Consider the following 19,619-nt stretch of genomic DNA (forward strand, 5'->3'; position numbering starts at 1 on the left):
TGATGAATACGAAGTCTAACTTGTTATGAAAGATGACTGACGGGTCGATAGGGCGGACTCAGTATAAACAGCTGGGGGGGGGGGGGGGGGGTCGCGCATGCGCAGTGTGATACCGGCGACGGCTTGAAAAGGCCCGACGATTAAGGGATTAAAGGAGCCCAATTTGACAGGTGATATTTGAATATTCGACACCCGTTTAGCCCTTCAAGGCTGCCGCGTATCGCTTTCGTCAAACGTGCCGAACGGCGGGCGGTCGGAAAAGACGCGAAAATGGCGCCGCGGCTCGGTGTTGTCACCCAATCGGCGCTAGCATGAGCTAACTGTGCTAGCATGAGCTAACTGTGCTAGCATGAGCTAACTGTGCTAGCATGCTCATTTTAAACAGCAAATTGTGCCAAACGGCCTTAAAGTGTCGGTGTGGTGTCGCCGTGTGATATAAACACTCCAGCGGGAGACAACACGTCATTTGTGGGTCTCTCTGTTTGTGCTTTATTCCATGTCGTGTCGCAGTAAGTAGCAGTTGTGTTGATGCTAGGCAGCTAGCCAAACATGTTCTCTTTTGCTTATCTGTCATCAGGGTTGCCAACTCCCGGGAAGAAAAGTGACACCTTGCAGGGCTGGTCGACCTATTTTTTGGCCTCTTTTTAATTGCCTAAAACGAGTTTTGTACTATTTGGCCCCAGCCAGAATTAAATTATATGTGCAGGATTTGGATGAATATGTATACATCCATCTTGGGCTGGGCGATATGGCCGTTTTTTAATATCCCGATATTTTTTAGGCCATATCGCGATGCACGATATATATCTCGATGTTTTGCCTTAGCCTTGAATTATCACTTGATACATATAATTAGGGCTGGGCAATATATCGCGGTTTTGTCTCTGTGCAATATAGAAAATGACTGTATTGTGATATTGGAGTTAGGGCTTGGCGATATATCAATATAAACGATAAATCGCAGGTTTGTCTCTGTGCGATTTAGAAAATGACTATATCGTAATATTCGATTATATGTTCTCACACAGTTGCTTTTAATCAATCAATCAATCAATGTTTACTTATATAGCCCTAAATCACTAGTGTCTCAAAGGGCTGCACAAACCACTACGACATCCTCGGTTGGCCCACATAAGGGCAAGGAAAACTCACACCCAGTGGGACGTCGGTGACAATGATGACTATGAGAACCTTGGAGAGGAGGAAAGCAATGGATGTCGAGCGGGTCTAACATGATACTGTGAAAGTTCAATCCATAATGGATCCTGTGAAAGTTCAATCCATAATGGATCCAACACAGTCGCAAGAGTCCAGTCCAAAGTGGATCCAACACAGCAGCGAGAGTCCCGTTCACTGCGGAGCCAGCAGGAAAACATCCCAAGCGGAGGCAGATCAGCAGCGCAGAGATGTCCCCAGCCGATACACAGGCGAGCAGTACATGGCCACCGGATCGGACCGGACCCCCTCCACAAGGGAGAGTGGGACATAGGAGAAAAAGAAAAGAAACGGCAGATCAACTGGTCTAAAAAGGGAGTCTATTTAAAGGCTAGAGTATACAAATGAGTTTTAAGGTGAGACTTAAATGCTTCTACTGAGGTGGCATCTCGAACTTTTACCGGGAGGGCATTCCAGAGTACTGGAGCCCGAAATGAAAACGCTCTATAGCCCGCAGACTTTTTTTGGGCTTTGGGAATCACTAATAAGCCGGAGTCCTTTGAACACAGATTTCTTGCCGGGACATATGGTACAATACAATCGGCAAGATAGGATGGAGCTAGACCGTGTAGTATTTTATACGTATGTAGTAAAACCTTAAAGTCACATCTTAAGTGCACAGGAAGCCAGTACAGGCATTACACTTCAGGCTCTTCTCACTCTTTCCTGTCTTTCCTTCTCACAGACAAGCAGGCGCACATTCTTACACACGTCACATACTGTCACGTCATACGTCACATAAGTATACACCCTCGCAGAGCAGAGATGTAGCAGACTGGGCTATGTTAGCTGCTAACATAGCCGTACGAGTGGTAATAAGAGAGAAAGAAGGTACGGATCTGGTAACAAATGAAGGAAGACTTAATTCCCAATAAAAACAGCAGGGTTTCCATCGTCTGGCGGTGGTTCGGCTTCAAGTGGGAATATGTCGAACAGACAACCGTAATTTGTCAAGTGTGGGGAAAAAAGCGTTGCTATAAAAAGTAGCATTACTGCTAATATGTAGCATCATTTGAAAAGTCACTCGCTAGAGCAGGGGTCGGGAACCTATGGCTCGGGAGCCAGATGTGGCTCTTTTGATGACTGCATCTGGCTCTCGGATAAATCTTGAGCTGGCATTGCTTAACACGATAAATAATGAATAATTCCACTTGTAATCAGTGTTAAAAATAATGTTCAAAATATAAAACATTCTCATGCATTTTTGATCCATCCATCCGTTTTCTACCTCACCTGTTCAAAAAGTTGCGTTAATGGTAAGAAGTTATTTATTTATTATTGGTTAGTGTGGGGCTTGCCCTCCTGGGTGTTCTTCAGACCACCAAGCACCAACATGAAAGCCTGTTTCAGGGTTACAATATTGTTTTATTTCTAAATAAGTCTCTCAGTTGCTTTCCAGCAGTTGTCTTTTTCGTTTTCGCTCTGGCTCCAGCCCCAGCCCCAACCCCAACCCCGTCTCTCCTCCTGGCTGCTGCATATAACAGAGCGACAGGTGATTAGACAACAAGGCCCAGGTGGGCCATTTACGCACCTGTCGCTTATTCAGAGGCAGGTCCTGGCACACCCCATTTCACTGGAGGCTGGCAGGCCACGCCCCCTCCACAGTTAGCTTTAGAATAACAAATTTATTACAAAGAATAAGAGACCTATAATACTCTAGAAATGTTGGTCTTACTTAAAAATGCACGCATTTATTTGTGTTCAGTGTTAAAAAAAATATTATATGGCTCTTACGGAATTACATTTTAAAATATTTGGCCTTGTGGCTCTCTCAGCCAAAAAGGTTCCCGACCCCTGCGCTAGAGAATGAAGAGAATTTCACAACCGTAGTAACCTACCACATAGTGAAGGACGAATACTATTTGATTTCCTATTATGCAGCTCATTTTTATTTGACACTTAAAATGTCTCTGACAATCTTGCACTTTATGTTTTGGAAATGACTTGAATGTTTGTGCCACTGCTTAATAACATTAATAAATACACTTTTGGTCAATTGAGTTAGTTGTGATTTCCCTCTCTGCATGAAAGTTTATAAGTAGCATATATGAATGCAGTATGAAGAATAATGTTTTAATGTATACACATATAATCATCATACTGCTGTGATTATATGCATCAAGTGTTCATTAGAGGCCAAGGCAAAATATCGAAATATATATCGTATATCGCGATATGGCCTGAAAATATTGCGATATTAAAAAAAGGCTATATTCCCCAGCACTAATTGGAGTATACGCTCTCACGCAGTTGCTTGTAGCTGCGGGCATTGAACTACAGGCTTTTCTCACTCTTTCTTGTCTCTCCTTCTCAAAGACAAGGGCACCTTCTTATATACGTCACATACGTGTACGCCCTCGTGGAGCAGAGAGATAGCAGCATGGGTAACGTCAGCTGTGATGCTAGCAGAGCCGTACGAGTGGTAATACGAGAGAAAAACGGTGAAGGAAGAATTAATTCCCAGGAAAAACAGCAGGGGGTCCATCGTCTGGCGGGGGTTCGGCTTCAAGCGGGAATATGTCGAACAGACAACGTTAATTTGTCAAGTGTGGGGCACAAGCGTAACGACCAAAAGTAGCATTATTGCTAATAAGTAGCATCATTTGAAAAGTCAACTGCTAGAGAATGAAGAGTGCTTACTCCGCATGTCAACACCTCCATTCGGTGCCACACGCCCACACCATCAAAATGCCGAGGCAAACATTTCCAGATCATCACCGTATGAAATAAACAGTCAACAACAAAAGGAGATAATGTCCGCAGTAAACTACAAAGGACATACATTATTTGATTTCCTATTATGCAGCTCATTTTTATTTGACACTTATTGATATATCTTGTGTGACATCATGCACAAAAGTGGACTTTATTTGTTTTAAACTATTGTAGTGGCGTTCTGTACAAAAAGTGCACTGTAATTTAGTGTTGTTTTGATTTGTCATCTTAGTGACATCATGCACAAAAGTGCACTTTATTTGTTTTAAACTATTGTAGTGGCGTTCTGTACAAAAAGTGCACTGTAATTTAGTGTTGTTTTGATTTGTCATCTTAGTGACATCATGCACAAAAGTGCACTAAATAACTTGTTTTAAAATGTCTCTGACAATCTTGCACTTTCTGTTTTGGAAATGACATGAATGTTCGTGCCACTGCTTAATAACTGTTTAATAAATACACTCTTGGTCAATTGACGAAGTTGTGATTTCCTGCTCTGCATGAAAGTTTAAAATGAGCATATATTAATGCAGGATGAAGAAGAATGTTTAGAATCATCATATGCATCAAGTGTTAATTCAAGGCAAAGGCAAAATATCGAGATATATATCGTGTATCGCGATATGGCCTAAAAATACAGAGATGTTAGAAAAAGGCCATATCGCCCAGCCCTACATATAATCACAGCAGTATGATGATTCTATGTGTCTACTTTAAAACATTCTTGTTCATACTGCATTAATATATGCTACTTTTATACTTTCATGCAGAGAAGGAAATCACAACTAAGTCAATTGACCAAAACTGTATTTATTAAACAGTTATTAAGCAGTGGCACAAACATTCATATAATTTCCAAAACAGAAAGTGCAAGATTGTCAGAGACGTTTTAAAACAAACTATTAGTGCAATTTTGTGCATGATGTCAGTAAGATGACATATCCAAACATTTAAATTAAAGTGCACTTTTTGTACAGAACGCCATTACAATAGTTTAAAACAAATAAAGTGCACTTTTGTGCATGATGTCACACAAAATATATCAATAACTGTCAAATAATAATGAGCTGCATAATAGGAATTCAAATAGTGTTCATCCTTCGCTATGTGGTTGGTTACTGCGGACATTATCTCTTTTTGTTGTTGACTATTTTTTTCACACGGTGTTGATCTGGAAATGTTTGCCTCAGCAATTTGATGGTGTGGGCGTGTGGCACCGAATGGAGATGTTGACATGCGTAGTAAGCACTCTTCATTCTCTAGTGGGTGACTTTTCAATTGATGCTACATAATAGCAGTAATTCTACTTTTTGTAGCAACGTTTTTGCCCGACACTTGACAAATTACGGTTGTCTGTTCGACATTTTCCCACTTGAAGCCAAACCACCGGCAGACGATGGACCCCCTGCTGTTTTTTCTTGGGAATTAATTCTTCCTCCGTTTGCTACCACATTCGCACCTTCTCTGTCTCGTATTACCACTCGCACGGCTCCGCTAGCATCACAGCTAACGTTACCCATGCTGCTACCTCTCTGCTCCGCGAGGGCGTATACATATGTGACGTATGTAAGAAGGTGTGCTTGCTGTCTGTGAGAAGGAGAGACAAGAAAGAATGAGAAGAGCCTGTAGTGTAATGCCCGCAGCTAAAAGCAACTGTGTGAGAACGTATACCCCAATATCACGATATAGTCATTTTCTATATCGCACAGAGACAAACCCGTGATATTTCGAGTATATCGTTATATCGACCAGCCCTACATCCATCCATCCATTTTCTTCCGCTTATTCGAGGTCGGGTCGCGGGGGCAGCAGCCTAAGCAGAGAAGCCCAGACTTCCCTCTCCCCAGCCACTTCGTCTAGCTCCTCTTGGGGGATCCTGAGGTGTTCCCAGGCCAGCCGGGGGACACAGTCTTCCCAACGTGTCCTCTCTAACTGTTACTGGGAGGGAATTCCAGGGTACTGGAGCCTAAATAGAAAACGCTCTATAGCCCGCAGACTTTTTTTTCGGCTGGACCGTGTAGTATTTTATACGTAAGTAATAAAACCTGAAAGTCACATCTTAAGTGCACAGGATGCCAGTGCAGATGAGCCAGTATAAGCGTAATGATTTCAAACTTTCTGTTCTTGTCAAAAGTCTAGTCTTGATGGTTTATCCCACACATCGCAAACTTTGTGCGATATCCCCATTAAATGACGCCGTGTACTTGACCTCATACCAACTATCTAAACTTTTATTCATTTACATTACATTTACTTTAGTTATCTGCTGTACTGACAACCTTTTTCCAATAACTTAACGGGGCGGGCTTACCTTGGATTTTGAATATAAAATAATTGTCTTTATTTGGCCACTTCGAACACAAAATAATCGCTTGAGATGGTTTCCTGTGGACGGGACTCTCGCTGCTGTCTTGGATCCGCTTGAACTGAACTCTCGCGGCTGTGTTGGAGCCACTATGGATTGAACTTTCACAGTATCATGTTAGACCCGCTCGACATCCATTGCTTTCGGTCCCCTAGAGAGGGGGGGTTGCCCACATCTGAGGTCCTCTCCAAGGTTTCTCACTGTCAGCATTGTCACTGGCGTCCCACTGGATGTGAATTCTCTCTGCCTACTGGGTGTGAGTTTTCCTTGCCCTTTTGTGGGTTCTTCCGAGGATGTTGTAGTCGTAATGATTTGTGCAGTCCTTTGAGACATTTGTGATTTGGGGCTATATAAATAAACATTGATTGATTGATTGATTGACTCTGTTGGTCACAAAATAAGGGACAAAGTGCATCCCTCGACACCTCCAATACAGCATGCATCCTTTTACTTGTAAATACGGGAAGATACAGTTTTTCAAGGGACTGTTGGCAACCCTGTCATCATTCATTTTGGAGCTTTACCCCTAAACATGGACATGTGTATTTGATTCAATGACTTAAAAAAAGTCTGGCAGTCGGGTGAGGGTTACTTAACATCATCAATACATAATTAAATCTTGTTTTTCTGTCAGGCTGCACAATGAGTCAGAGTAAAGACAATGCTCGACTCAAGAGCTACAAGAACAAGTCTCTCAACACGGATGAAATGAGACGGCGGCGGGAAGAAGAAGGCCTGCAGCTCCGTAAACAGAAGAAGGATGAACAGGTGAGTCTCCGTTTCTCATTACGGCAATAACATCTCTCAAAAAAGGGCAGTTCCCTTTTAATGTAGAAAGAAGCGGACCTTAAAGCAGAAAAAAGCAGAGTGAGTTGAGGTGAAATGAAGGACAAGAAGTAGTTATGCTGAGATGAATCAATGGTGTCAGTAAAAGAAGTCAAGGTGCAGCTGCAGGACATGTGATGTAACAAGGATGTCAGTCACACTTGACCTGCCGTTGCTCTACCAGCTCTTCAAGAGGAGAAACGTGGCCACAGTGGATCAGGATGGCGCCTTGGAAGACGACGGAATGGCCGACAGCGGCTTCTTGGAGTCCCAGGTTAACAACATGGACCCCCTCATGGTGAGACCTATGATGAGGATTATTGAAGTCATGTTGTGACCATGCTGAATTCTTTACTGTGTGCAGGGCGCCGTCATCTCGGAGGACATGACTCAAATGATCTTCTCCACTTCTCCCGAGCAACAACTCATCGGCACTCAGCGATTTAGGAAACTTCTTTCGAAAGGTAAAGCCGGCCTCTCGTCTTGCAGTTACATCGACTCTTTTTCTTCCAACTCGAAAACCTTCAACTACACAATAATTATTCCAAAAAGTGCCTAGTCGAGTTAACTTTGTCATTTTTTACTTGCTTCCTAAACGGAAGGACTCCTTTTGGAATTCCGGACCATAGGGCGCACCGGATTATAAAGCGTACTGCTTTATAATCTGAGCGGGTCTATTCAGGTTTTTTCCATACACAAGGCACAAGTGTCAAAATATGGAGCTAACTGTTTTAATGACATTCAGACTTTACTTCAATCAATAAAGGAGCAGCATCTTCTCATCCGTGGCTCACTAGTGCAACAACACCGAAAATACGTCCCGTGAAAAAGTGAAGTGAATTATATCTCTATAGCGCTTTTCTCTAGTGACTCAAAGCGCTTTACATAGTGAAACCCAATATCTCAATCAATCAATCAATGTTTATTTATATAGCCCCAAATCACAAATGTCTCAAAGGACTGCACAAATCATTACGACTACAACATCCTCGGAAGAACCCACAAAAGGGCAAGGAAAACTCACACCCAGTGGGCAGGGAGAATTCACATCCAGTGGGACGCCAGTGACAATGCTGACTATGAGAAACCTTGGAGAGGACCTCAGATGTGGGCAACCCCCCCCCTCTAGGGGACCGAAAGCAATGGATGTCGAGCGGGTCTAACATGATACTGTGAAGGTTCAATCCATAGTGGCTCCAAGACAGCAGTGAGAGTCCCGTCCACAGGAAACCATCTCAAGCGGATCAGCAGCGTAGAGATGTCCCCAACCGATACAGGCGAGCGGTCCATCCTGGGTCCCGACGAGCGGTCCATCCTGGGTCTCGACTCTGGACAGTCAGTACTTCATCCATGGTCATCGGACCGGACCCCCTCCACAAGGGAGGGGGGGACATAGGAGAAAGAAAAGAAGCGGCAGATCAACTGGTCTAAAAAGGAGGTCTATTTAAAGGCTAGAGTATACAGATGAGTTTTAAGATGAGACTTAAATATTTAAGTTACATATAAACCAGTGTGGGTGGCACTGGGAGCAGATGGGTAAAGTGTCTTGCCCAAGGACACAACGGCAGTGACTAGGATGGCGGAAGCGGGAATCGAACCTGCAACCCTCAAGTTGCTGGCACAGACGCTCTACCAACTGAGCTATGCCGCCCCAATGTTTGACCAGAACCCTCTAATGACTAAAGTTCCTTGGGTGAATTGTGTAAACCCACTACACTTTTTAGTGCTTTCATGGCGAGTTTACTGACAGATAAAAGTAAGAACTTGACACTCCTTTATATTAGAAATTGCAACAGCGGAAGATGTATGCCACATAAGAAGATAGAGAAAAAGAAGAAGCTTATGACTGCAAACTACAATTGCGGACGCGTGCACATTTTCAGGACTTATGCAGATCCCAAATACACATCAGCGGGTATCTGAAGTTAAGAAAAGTTGGTTTTGCATAACATTGCGAAACAAAACGGCAGGTAAAATGTCTGCTTATAGGTGCCATTTTGTGGACTTTATACACACGCACCATAATAATACCCGTATATGTAATGCACCGACAATCCATCAAGCGGTGCGGCTTCATAGCTTACCGAATACTAAAAACATTTTGACAGATTTTTGAGCACCGTGTAATGGAAATAAATATATTTTGTAAGAAAATATTAAGCATTTATAATTTCTTGGTTTTTTGCGGGCCACATAAAATATTATGGCGGGCCAGATTTGGCCCCCGGGCCTTGAGTTTGACACCTGTGAGCTACATCTTTAAAACCAGTGTCAGCGGTACTGGGAGCATGTGGGTAAAGTGTCTTGCCTAAGGACACAGCGGCAGTGACTAGGATGGCAGAAGCGGGGATGGAACCTGGAACCCTCAAGTTGATGTCACGGCCGCTCTACCAACTGAGCCACAACCTCCTAGTATTTTCCCGGATTAGACCAGTTCTCTAAAGCGACCTCAACAGACCATTTCACTCGCTATTTATTGTACTTTGATGTTGTGGCCCGTCTCCCATCCCAGAGCCCAATCCGCCCATTGATGAGGTCATCGCCACAGCGGGCGTGGTGGAGCGCTTCGTGGAGTTCCTGAAGAGGCGAGAAAACTGCACGTTGCAGGTAGGAACCGATTCCCATGGGCACAAATGTGGTTTCTGCTGGCGTCAAGCTGCTGCTTTCTATCTGGCTGTAGTTCGAGGCGGCATGGGTGCTGACCAACATCGCGTCAGGAACCTCCCACCAGACACGGGTGGTCATCCAGGCGGGCGCCGTGCCAATCTTCATAGAGATGCTCAGCTCAGAGTTTGAAGACGTGCAAGAGCAGGTAAGGATTGTAAACAACAAAATACCCCAAGGATAAGACATCATTGTCAGATACAAAGTCAAAATTATTAAATAGAAAGGAGCTTTTTTTCCCTCATAAGGTAGATAAACAGTCATGATTGGAAACAACTTTATTTCTTATTGACTTTTTATCTCATCATTTTGACTTTTATAATATCCCCAGAGGGACAAGCAGTAGGAAATGGATGGAAAACTCTCGTGATTATGACTTTCATATCTCGTAATTTGGACTTTTCCCTTCATAATTATGACATTTGATCTCATCATTTTCACTTTCTTGTATAACTTTTCACTTCATAATTATGACATTTGATATCATCATTTTCACTTTCTTGTATAATCCTTTCAACCTTTCATCTTATAATTATGACTTTATGTCTGAATTTTCAATCAATCAATCAATGTTCATTTATATAGCCCTAAATCACTAGTGTCTCAAAGGGCTGCACAAACCACTACGACATCCTCGGTAGGCCCACATAATTTTGACTTCATCTCGTAATTTCACATTTTTAGCTCACAATTTTGGCTTTACCTCTTCCTTTCGTCGTGATTCATAACTACGACTTTTTAGCACATAGATTTATCTCAAAATTTCAACTTTTATATCGTATAATGTTGGCTTTATTTCATAAATTAGATTTATCTTATATTTGACTTTTTATCTCATAATTGTGACTATTTAATCATTTAGATTTTTTTATGTTATAATTTTGGCTTTATGTCAAAATTTCGATTCATGTTATGATTTCAACATTTTAACTTATAGTTATTACTTTAGCTCATATTTTTGACTTTTTAGTGCATAATTATGACTTAATCTCAGTATTATAACTTTAACTCATGATTTTGACTTTTTAGCTCATCATTTTGGCTTCATCTCTTAATTTCAATGTATCATATAATTAAGACTTTTTAGCTCATAGATTTGATTTATCTCAAAATTTCAACTCTTTAGCTCATAATTATGACTTTTTAGCTCATAATTTTGATTGTATTTTACAACCTATAATTTTTTCCTTAATGACATATTTTTGATTTGTTTTAATTTCAATTTTTAATCTTATAAGTATGACTTTAGCGCATAATTAAAACTTTTTGTTATAATTCTGACTTTTTAGCTCATAATTTTGACTTTATAGGGCATATTTATGACTTTTAATCTCAGAACTTTAGTTCATAATTTTGTATTTTTAGCTCAAAATTAAAACTTTGTCACATAATTTTGACTTTTTAGCTCATAATTTTGATTTATTTCATATTAATGACTTTTTATCTCATAAATTTGACTTTTCTATCTCATAACTTTCTCTCACAAATATGACTACCCCCTGCGCCCCCAAAAAGGGACAAGCGGTAGAAAAATGGGTGGATGGATAGCTCCCAATAAAGCCTTTTTACCTCATAATGATGACTTTTTGGCTCAAAATTTCAACTCTTTAGCTCATAATTATGACTTTTTAGCTCATAATTTTGATTGTATTTTACAACCTATAATTTTTTCTTTAATGACATATTTTTGATTTGTTTTAATTTCAATTTTTAATCTTATAATTCTGACTTTAGCGCATAATTAAAACTTTTTGTTATAATTCTGACTTTTTAGCTCATAATTTTGACTTTTTAGGGCATATTTATGACTTTTAATCTCATAACTTTAGTTCATAATTTTGTATTTTTAGCTCAAAATTAAAACTTTGTCACATAATTTTGACTTTTTAGCTCATAATTTTGATTTATTTCATATTTATGACTTTTTATCTCATAAATTTTACTTTCCTATCTCATAACTTTCTCTCACAAATATGACTACCCCCTGCGCCCCCAAAAAGGGACAAGCGGTAGAAAAATGGGTGGATGGATAGCTCCCAATAAAGCCTTTTTACCTCATAATGATGACTTTTTGGCTCAAAATTTCAACTCTTTAGCTCATAATTATGACTTTTTAGCTCATAATTTTGATTGTATTTTATAACCTATAATTTTGCCTTAATCTCATATTTTTTATTTGTTTTCATGTCAACTTTTAATCTTATAATTATGACTTTAGCGCATAATTAAAACTTTTTGTTATAATTATGACTTTTTAGCTCATAATTTTGACTTTTTAGGGCATGTTTATGACTTTTAATCTCATAACTTTAGTTCATAATTTTGTATTTTTAGCTCAAAATTTTGATTTATTTCATATTCATGACTTTTTATCTCATAAATTTGACTTTCCTATCTCATAACTTTCTCTCACAAATATGACTACCCCCTGCACCCCCAAAAAGGGACAAGCGGTAGAAAAATGGATGGATGGATAGCTCCCAATAAAGCCTTTTTACCTCATAATGATGACTTTTTGGCTCATAATTTTGATTTATTTCATATTCATGACTTTTTATCTCATAAATTTGACTTTCCTATCTCATGACTTTCTCTCACAAATATGACTACCCCCTGCACCCCCAAAAAGGGACAACCGGTAGAAAAATGGGTGGATGGATAGCTCCCAATAAAGCCTTTTTACCTCATAATGATGACTTTTTGGCTCATAATTGTGATTTATTTCATATTTATGACTTTTTATCTCATAAATTTGACTTTCCTATCTCATAACTTTCTCTCACAAATATGACTACCCCCTGCGCCCCCAAAAAGGGGCAAGTGGTAGAAAAATGGATGGATGGATAGCTCCCAATAAAGCCTTTTTACCTCATAATGATGACTTTTTGGCTCATAAGCATGACTCAATTTTGGGCGTGTTATTTTTTAGTGGCAGAAACCCGTCTCCATACAAAAGTGAATGTGTGTTTTTCGCCCCGCAGGCCGTGTGGGCGCTGGGCAACATAGCGGGAGACAGCACGGAGTGCAGAGACTTTGTTGTTGACTGCAACATTCTGCCTTCACTGCTGCAGTAAGTAACAGCTCCCTTACTCGACAGAACACGTGTTGGTCAATTTACGCCACAGGCCTTCCTCAACCCGCCTCGCAGGTTATTGGCCAAACAGACCCGCCTAACAATGATGAGGAACGCCGTGTGGGCGCTCTCCAACCTGTGCAGGGGGAAAAACCCTCCTCCAGACTTCACAAAGGTACTTTCATATCTTCTGAGCCGGACAACGCTTGACATGGTTCCTCTCTGGCACAGGTGTCCCCGTGTCTCAGCGTGCTGTCTTGGCTGCTGTTTGTCAACGACACGGACATCATGGCCGACGCGTGCTGGGCGCTTTCTTACCTGTCTGACGGACCCAACGACAAAATCCAGGCCGTCATCGACTCGGGAGTGTGTCGTAGGCTGGTGGAGTTACTGATGTAAGCTGTCACAGATATGTCCTACACCGGGAGTGTGCAAAGTGAGGCCTTTTTGCTAACTGTGCACCTCAGCGTCGAATATTTTATTACTTGACGAATAATACCTGTTAGAATGCAATTGTTAATTTTTTTTAGAGACATTTTTGTAGGTGTATACCTCAGTCATATTTTGGTACTTGATACATGTTAACATAAGCATGCCAGCACTTTAAACTATAGAGATGTCCAATAATGGCTTTTGTGCCGATATTTCGATATTGTCCAGCTCTAAATTACGGATTACGATATCAACCGATACCGATATATACAGTTGTGGAATTAACAAATTATTGTGCCTAATTTTGTTGTGATGCCCCGCTGGATGTATTAAACAATGCAGCAAGGTTTTCCAAAATAAGAGAACAACTTCAACTCAAGTTATGGGAAAAAGTGCTAACATGGCACTGCCATATTTATTATTGATGTCACAAAGTGCATTATTTTTTTTCAACATGCCTCAAAACAGCTGCTTGGAATTTGAGAAATGCTCTCCTAGAGAGAGCATAAGGAGGTTGAGGTGGGGAATGTATATTGTAGCGTTCCAGAAGAGTTGGTGCTGCAAGGGGTTCTGGGTATTTGTTCTGTTGTGTTACGGTGCGGATGTTCTCCCGAAATGTGTTTGTCATTCTTGTTTGGTGTGGGTTCACAGTGTGGCACATATTTGTAACAGTGTTAAAGTTGTTTATACGGCCACCCTCAGTGTGACCTGTATGGCTGTTGATCAAGTATGCCTTGCATTCACTTGTGTGTGGGGAAAAGCCGTAGATATGGGTTTGGGCCGGCACGCAAGGGCAGTGCGTTTAAGGTTTATTGGCGCTTTGTAGTTCTCCCTACGTCCGTGTACCACTCCGGACACCTGCGTTTTAAAAAGTCATGAATTTTACTTTTTGATACCGATAATTTCCGATATTACATTTTAAAGCATTTATCGGCAGATATCGGCAAACTGGTATTATCGGACATCTGTACTTTAAAAACATTTTTCAGGTACCTCCAGAGTAATATATTTTTGGTACTTGACACATGTTACAGTTGGCATATTAGCATGCTAGTTTTATTTAGCTAATTTAACAGGTAATAACTGCTATCTCATATTTTGTTACTTGACAAATTATACCTGTTAGTATGCCAGCCTTTTTTTTTAAGCTAATTTTGTAGGTATACACCTCGGTCTTATTTTGGTACCCGATGCATGCTAATGTTAGCATTCTTGCACTTTAAACACATTTTTCAGGAGCCTATTTTAGTACTTGACGCATGTTAGAGTTGGCATTTTAGCACGCTAACATTAATTTTTTTAAGCTAATTTAGCAGGTCTATGTCATTTATTTAGATATTTTATTATTGCTAACTGTAAGCATGCTACTGTTAGCATGCTAGCTTTTTTAGCTCATTTGTGGTTACTTATTGCTATCTGGCCAGCGTTCTATTTCATTTTGGCTATGGTCCTGAAGCATACACACAAAATTTCTACTGAAATTGAATTTTCTAGTTCTTTGGGGGGGAAAATGGTATATTGTACTGGTTTTAATTTGTCCTCCATACACAACACATTCTGCAGCAACAAGTTTGCTCTGTCTCAGGCACAACGATTACAAGGTGGTGTCTCCTGCACTCCGGGCTGTTGGAAACATTGTGACTGGGGATGATTATCAGACACAGGTAACAGGTGCAACATTGGCATGCCATGCGGCCAGTAGGCATGTCTGATCGGTGTCATGTGATTTAGGTTATCCTCAACTGTTCGGCACTGCAGTCCCTTCTTCACCTTCTGAGCAGCCCCAAAGAGTCCATCAAGAAGGAAGCCTGCTGGACTATCTCCAACATCACAGCAGGGAACCGAGCACAAATACAGGTCAGTTGAGATTAGGTATCTTACCCATTATCGATGCCAATATCTGCCATTTTAATATGTGTATATATATATATATATATATATTTTTTTTTTTTTCTTCTTCCCACAACTACATCAGAAGATAGAATATATACACACATGATACCAGTATTTAAAAAAAAAAAAAAAAAAAGTCTAGAATTTTGGACATAGATAGTAATAGATACCCGCCCACTCGTCCTGCAATTTTTTTTTATCATCATCAATTCTCCACAAATATGTTTTGACATCTGACAAGGCATTTATTAGAGAACTTGTGATTCTCTGGTCTGCTGAGCTGCTGTCACACAGCCACACCCCCTTTCTTTTTTTTTAATGCAGTGCGATCGCCTAAAGTCTGTCGCCTTTCAGACTACGTTGATTACGGCTTTATACACTCTTGACACTCTCTCGATGAGCTTCAAAAGATAGTCACCTGAAACGGTTTTCACTTCACAGGTGAGAGAATGCCAAGAGTGTGCAAAGCAGTAATCAGAGCAAAGGGTGGCTATTTTGTAGAAATTAGAATATAAAACAGTTATTTCCCTTTTTTTTTGTTAATAGAATAGAATAGAAAGTACTTTATGGATCCCGGGGGGAAATTCAGCACCACAGTTCGCTCACAATAGACAATTATAATAATAAATAACATATATATATAATATATGAATAATATAAATATATTCTACATATATTCTACATTTAAGTGCAGTCAAGAAGGAACATATGCATTATACAGTCTGATGGCTGTCGGTATGAAGGACCTCCTGTGTCGTTCCGTGTTACATTTTGGGAGTCCGAGCCTTCCACTGAACGTGCTCATTCTCTCCGCAAGGTCCGAGTGTAGTGGGTGGGAGATGTTGTCCATAATGGCTAGGAATTTTGCTAGACTTCTCCTCTCTGACACCCCCACCAGAGAGTCCAGCTCCACTCCCACCATGTTACTGGCCTTCTCTACCAACTTGTCCAGTCTGTTTGTGTTAAGTACATAACTCCACATGTGTTCATTCATAGTTTTGATGCCTTCAGTGACAATCTACAATTGAATGAGGAGGCGTGTCCAAACTTTTGGCCTGTACTGTATATCAGAAAATAATCTCATGAAAATGACTGCCGTCATTTTATTTTAATAATAAAACATTTAAATTGTTATGATGCTGGTGTGGCCACAGTGTGCATATCTGATGTTGCTCACAAGTGCTTCACTGAATGCTCGGGGAGTTACTCTTGACTACCTAATGATGTGTATCCTATGGGTGGATCTGTAGTTCATCTAAATGCTGTTGAACAGATGGTGATGGACGCTAACCTGCTGCCTCCGCTAATCGCCATCCTACAAGTGGCAGAGTTTCGCACAAAGAAGGAGGCCGCATGGGCGATTACCAACGCCACATCTGGGGGCTCCGCTGAGCAGATCAGGTGAGATGACTTTGCTGCACAATGAGCTTTGAAATCCTAAGTGTGTTGGCTGCCTCCTGCAGGCACCTGGTGCAACTGGGCTGCATAAAGCCCTTGTGTGATTTGCTGACGCTGATGGACTCCAAGATAGTTCAAGTGGCCTTAAATGGCATCGAGAACATCCTGCGACTGGGTGAACTGGAAGCCAAAAGAGGCGGCGGCATCAACCCTTACTGCGCACTCATCGAGGAGGCCTACGGTACGCACCACACTACACCTGCGTCAACTTTGCCTCCTTATCCTCGCCAACATTCAGAGGACACTGCTATTCCTTTGTGTCGTCACAGCTTTAAGTTCTTCTAAAATACTTTTTGTCAGGTTCAAACACTGATGACATCTATTAAACAGACAAAAGCAAGGTTTTAAACAGAGACAGAATTAAATTTAGCTCATTGAGGAGAAAAATCTGGGCTGTACTCTTCGTACAGTCTTCCACCACGCTCTGACGAAAGATTGTACGCATCCTCTTATATTTGGACTTTCCCTGATTACATGGCAACAGCTGTTTCTAAACGTACGGGGGTCGTAAACAGCCTCTGCTTTTGGTCACAAAACAGTTCAAAGAAAAGGTGCCTGGAGGGGGGTCAGGTCCTGCTTCCTCTCCACTTTGTAGATCTCGGGTCAAGGGAAAATATTCCTGTGGATTACAATAGATCAAAGAAACCGACACCTTCATGCCGCTTCCCATCCTACACAGTGGAGTTTTACAAGCCTTTTGATTGGTAAGATCAAAGACAGCTTTTGTCTGCTTGCCAGGAACTCATTGAAACACAAAGTTTTGATAACTTGGATACAATTATTCTGACACATTTTCTAACTTGTGACGACATCCATCCCCCCACCTTGTCTCACTGGTTTGTGCTGGAAAATCTCACTATTATAGTTAACATTTTATGATTCATAATTAGCCCCCACACCTTGTCCAAATCTTCCCAAACCTCTGCAAAAATGTTTTGTCTATTGTAATTGTTGTTATTGTTATTATTAGTCATAACAAGTGTGGTTGATTTTCAAAATTACCGTATTTTCTGGACCATAGGACGCAACGGATTATAAGGCGCACTGCCGATGAGCGGGTCTATTCCGTTTTATTTGCATACAAAAGGCGCACCATAATGGGCCAACAACCCATCAAGTGGTGCGGCTTCAAAGTCATACTAAAACATTTTGACAGATTTTTGAGCGCCGTGTGTAATGGGGCGGCATAGCTCGGTTGGTAGAGCGGCCGTGCCAGCAACTTGAGGGTTGCAGGTTCGATTCCCGCTTGTGCCGTCCTAGTCACTGCCGTTGTGTCCTTGGGCAAGACACTTTACCCACCTGCTCCCAGTGCCACCCACACTGGTTTAAATGTAAAATTAGATATTGGGTATCACTATGTAAAGCGCTTTGAGTCACTTTGAGAAAAGCGCTATATAAATATAATTTACTTACTACTTACTTACTAATGTTCTTTATTTTCAGAGGAACATTTAAAGTTTTGGTGTTGTTCACTGGTGTCATATTGCAGTCTACAATGTATCTCTTATGAGTGACTACCATCTACTGGTCACACATATCTTTACACCATGTACCAAAGAAAATTGTTTCGAGGTCGGTAAGCACACCCAGAATTATTCTGTACATTAGGCGCACCAGGTTATAAGGCTGTACTGTAATAGACAAAATATTTTTGCAGCAAAAACCAATAGGACACATTTGGGGAGATATAGATGATGTCACTGGTCAGAAAAAGTATTAACAGCAGGCACAAAGGAATGTCAGTGTTTGAATATTTGCAAGGATAAGTTGACACTACTTGTTAAAAGCTCCTATTTGTCCTACTTACCACTTGTCTTTCAGGTCTGGACAAGCTGGAGTTACTGCAGAGACATGAGAACCAGGACATCTTCCAGAAAGCGTACGACTTGATAGACCGCTACTTCAACGCAGAGGACGAGGACGCGTCTCTCGCTCCGGCGGTGGATCTGCAGCAGCAGCAGTTCCTCTTCCAGCAGTGCGAGGCGCCCATGGAAGGCTTCCAGCTCTAATCTGCGCTCGCAACTTCATCCTCAGCTCATTTCTTATCGGTTGAGGGGGGGCTCGCCTCGTTCCTCCCCCCTCCTTATTGTCCAGAGAGATTGGTTTGATCCTAACTACACAAATGGTGGTCAAGTTCTGCTGGCTCGTGAAGGTTGAGCTCACCTGTGCGCGTCCCCTTCATCCTCACCCGAATTCCCCGAAACATATCCTGCATATCCTACTTTTTGGATCCGACACCAAGCTCTCTGTGGGCAGAGAAGCTGGCGTGTGCGCGTGAAGAAGCTCGCCCAGACACACGAGGCCCACTTGTGACCGGACTGCCCAACACACGGACTCAAGCGACTGCGAGGAAAGGCACTTAAAGATGATCAACGTGGAGCTGGATGGACAAATTATGACGCGGCTGCTGGATTTTCTATCACACGCGGCTTGATAGAGACCGGCCCTCCTCCCTGAAGACATGTCAGGACTGCCTCTGGTGTGACCCCATTCCTCCCATGGACGCATGGGAACATTGCAGTCTTCCTGGCACTGAGACAATTGGACAAGACTAATCCAGCGGGGATTCGTACTAGCCTCAGTTCATTTCACAGCACTTTAGTTGAGGACTGACAGACACTCGTGTTTACTATTGAACTGTTTGAAGCCAACAACAAAACTCCAGCACACTAAATCCGAGCAGCGCTCCAAGAAATACTCTGACAATTGGCAGTGTTGCCCAAAACAACACGGCGTCCCGACCTTAGTATTTTCTCATCTGATCACCACAAATGTGGAGTTTTGCCATATCAATCAGATCTTATCAACAAGACTCCAGATGAAACCTGCTCGCCCTCAGTCTGCTACACGGAGCGTTTAGCCAGTCCCCTTTCCATTGCTTTCTTTTGTCAGCGACTCTGGAAAAGACCACCGCTGTAGTGTTGCGTTTGTGCGATTTACCCCTGTTCTGACGTTTGCATAAAAGGCATCTCATCAAGC

At 41.6% G+C, this 19,619-nt stretch overlaps 1 protein-coding gene across 1 annotated transcript; it reads left to right on the forward strand.

Annotated features, from left to right (window-relative positions):
* Window positions 1-240: 240 nt before the first annotated feature.
* Window positions 241-19,617, forward strand: kpna1 (karyopherin alpha 1 (importin alpha 5)). Its single transcript, XM_061921301.1, has 14 exons — window positions 241-509; window positions 6,930-7,063; window positions 7,305-7,418; window positions 7,485-7,584; window positions 9,633-9,727; window positions 9,801-9,932; window positions 12,766-12,854; window positions 12,933-13,032; window positions 13,089-13,252; window positions 14,875-14,953; window positions 15,021-15,146; window positions 16,456-16,583; window positions 16,646-16,821; window positions 18,462-19,617. Exons 1-14 carry the CDS (start codon window positions 497-499, stop codon window positions 18,647-18,649), a joined length of 1,638 nt encoding a protein of 545 aa, XP_061777285.1. The 5' UTR covers window positions 241-496; the 3' UTR covers window positions 18,650-19,617.
* Window positions 19,618-19,619: the final 2 nt, after the last annotated feature.

Source organism: Nerophis ophidion, linkage group LG15, assembly GCF_033978795.1.
Source record: "Nerophis ophidion isolate RoL-2023_Sa linkage group LG15, RoL_Noph_v1.0, whole genome shotgun sequence".
NCBI classification, from domain to species: domain Eukaryota; kingdom Metazoa; phylum Chordata; class Actinopteri; order Syngnathiformes; family Syngnathidae; genus Nerophis; species Nerophis ophidion.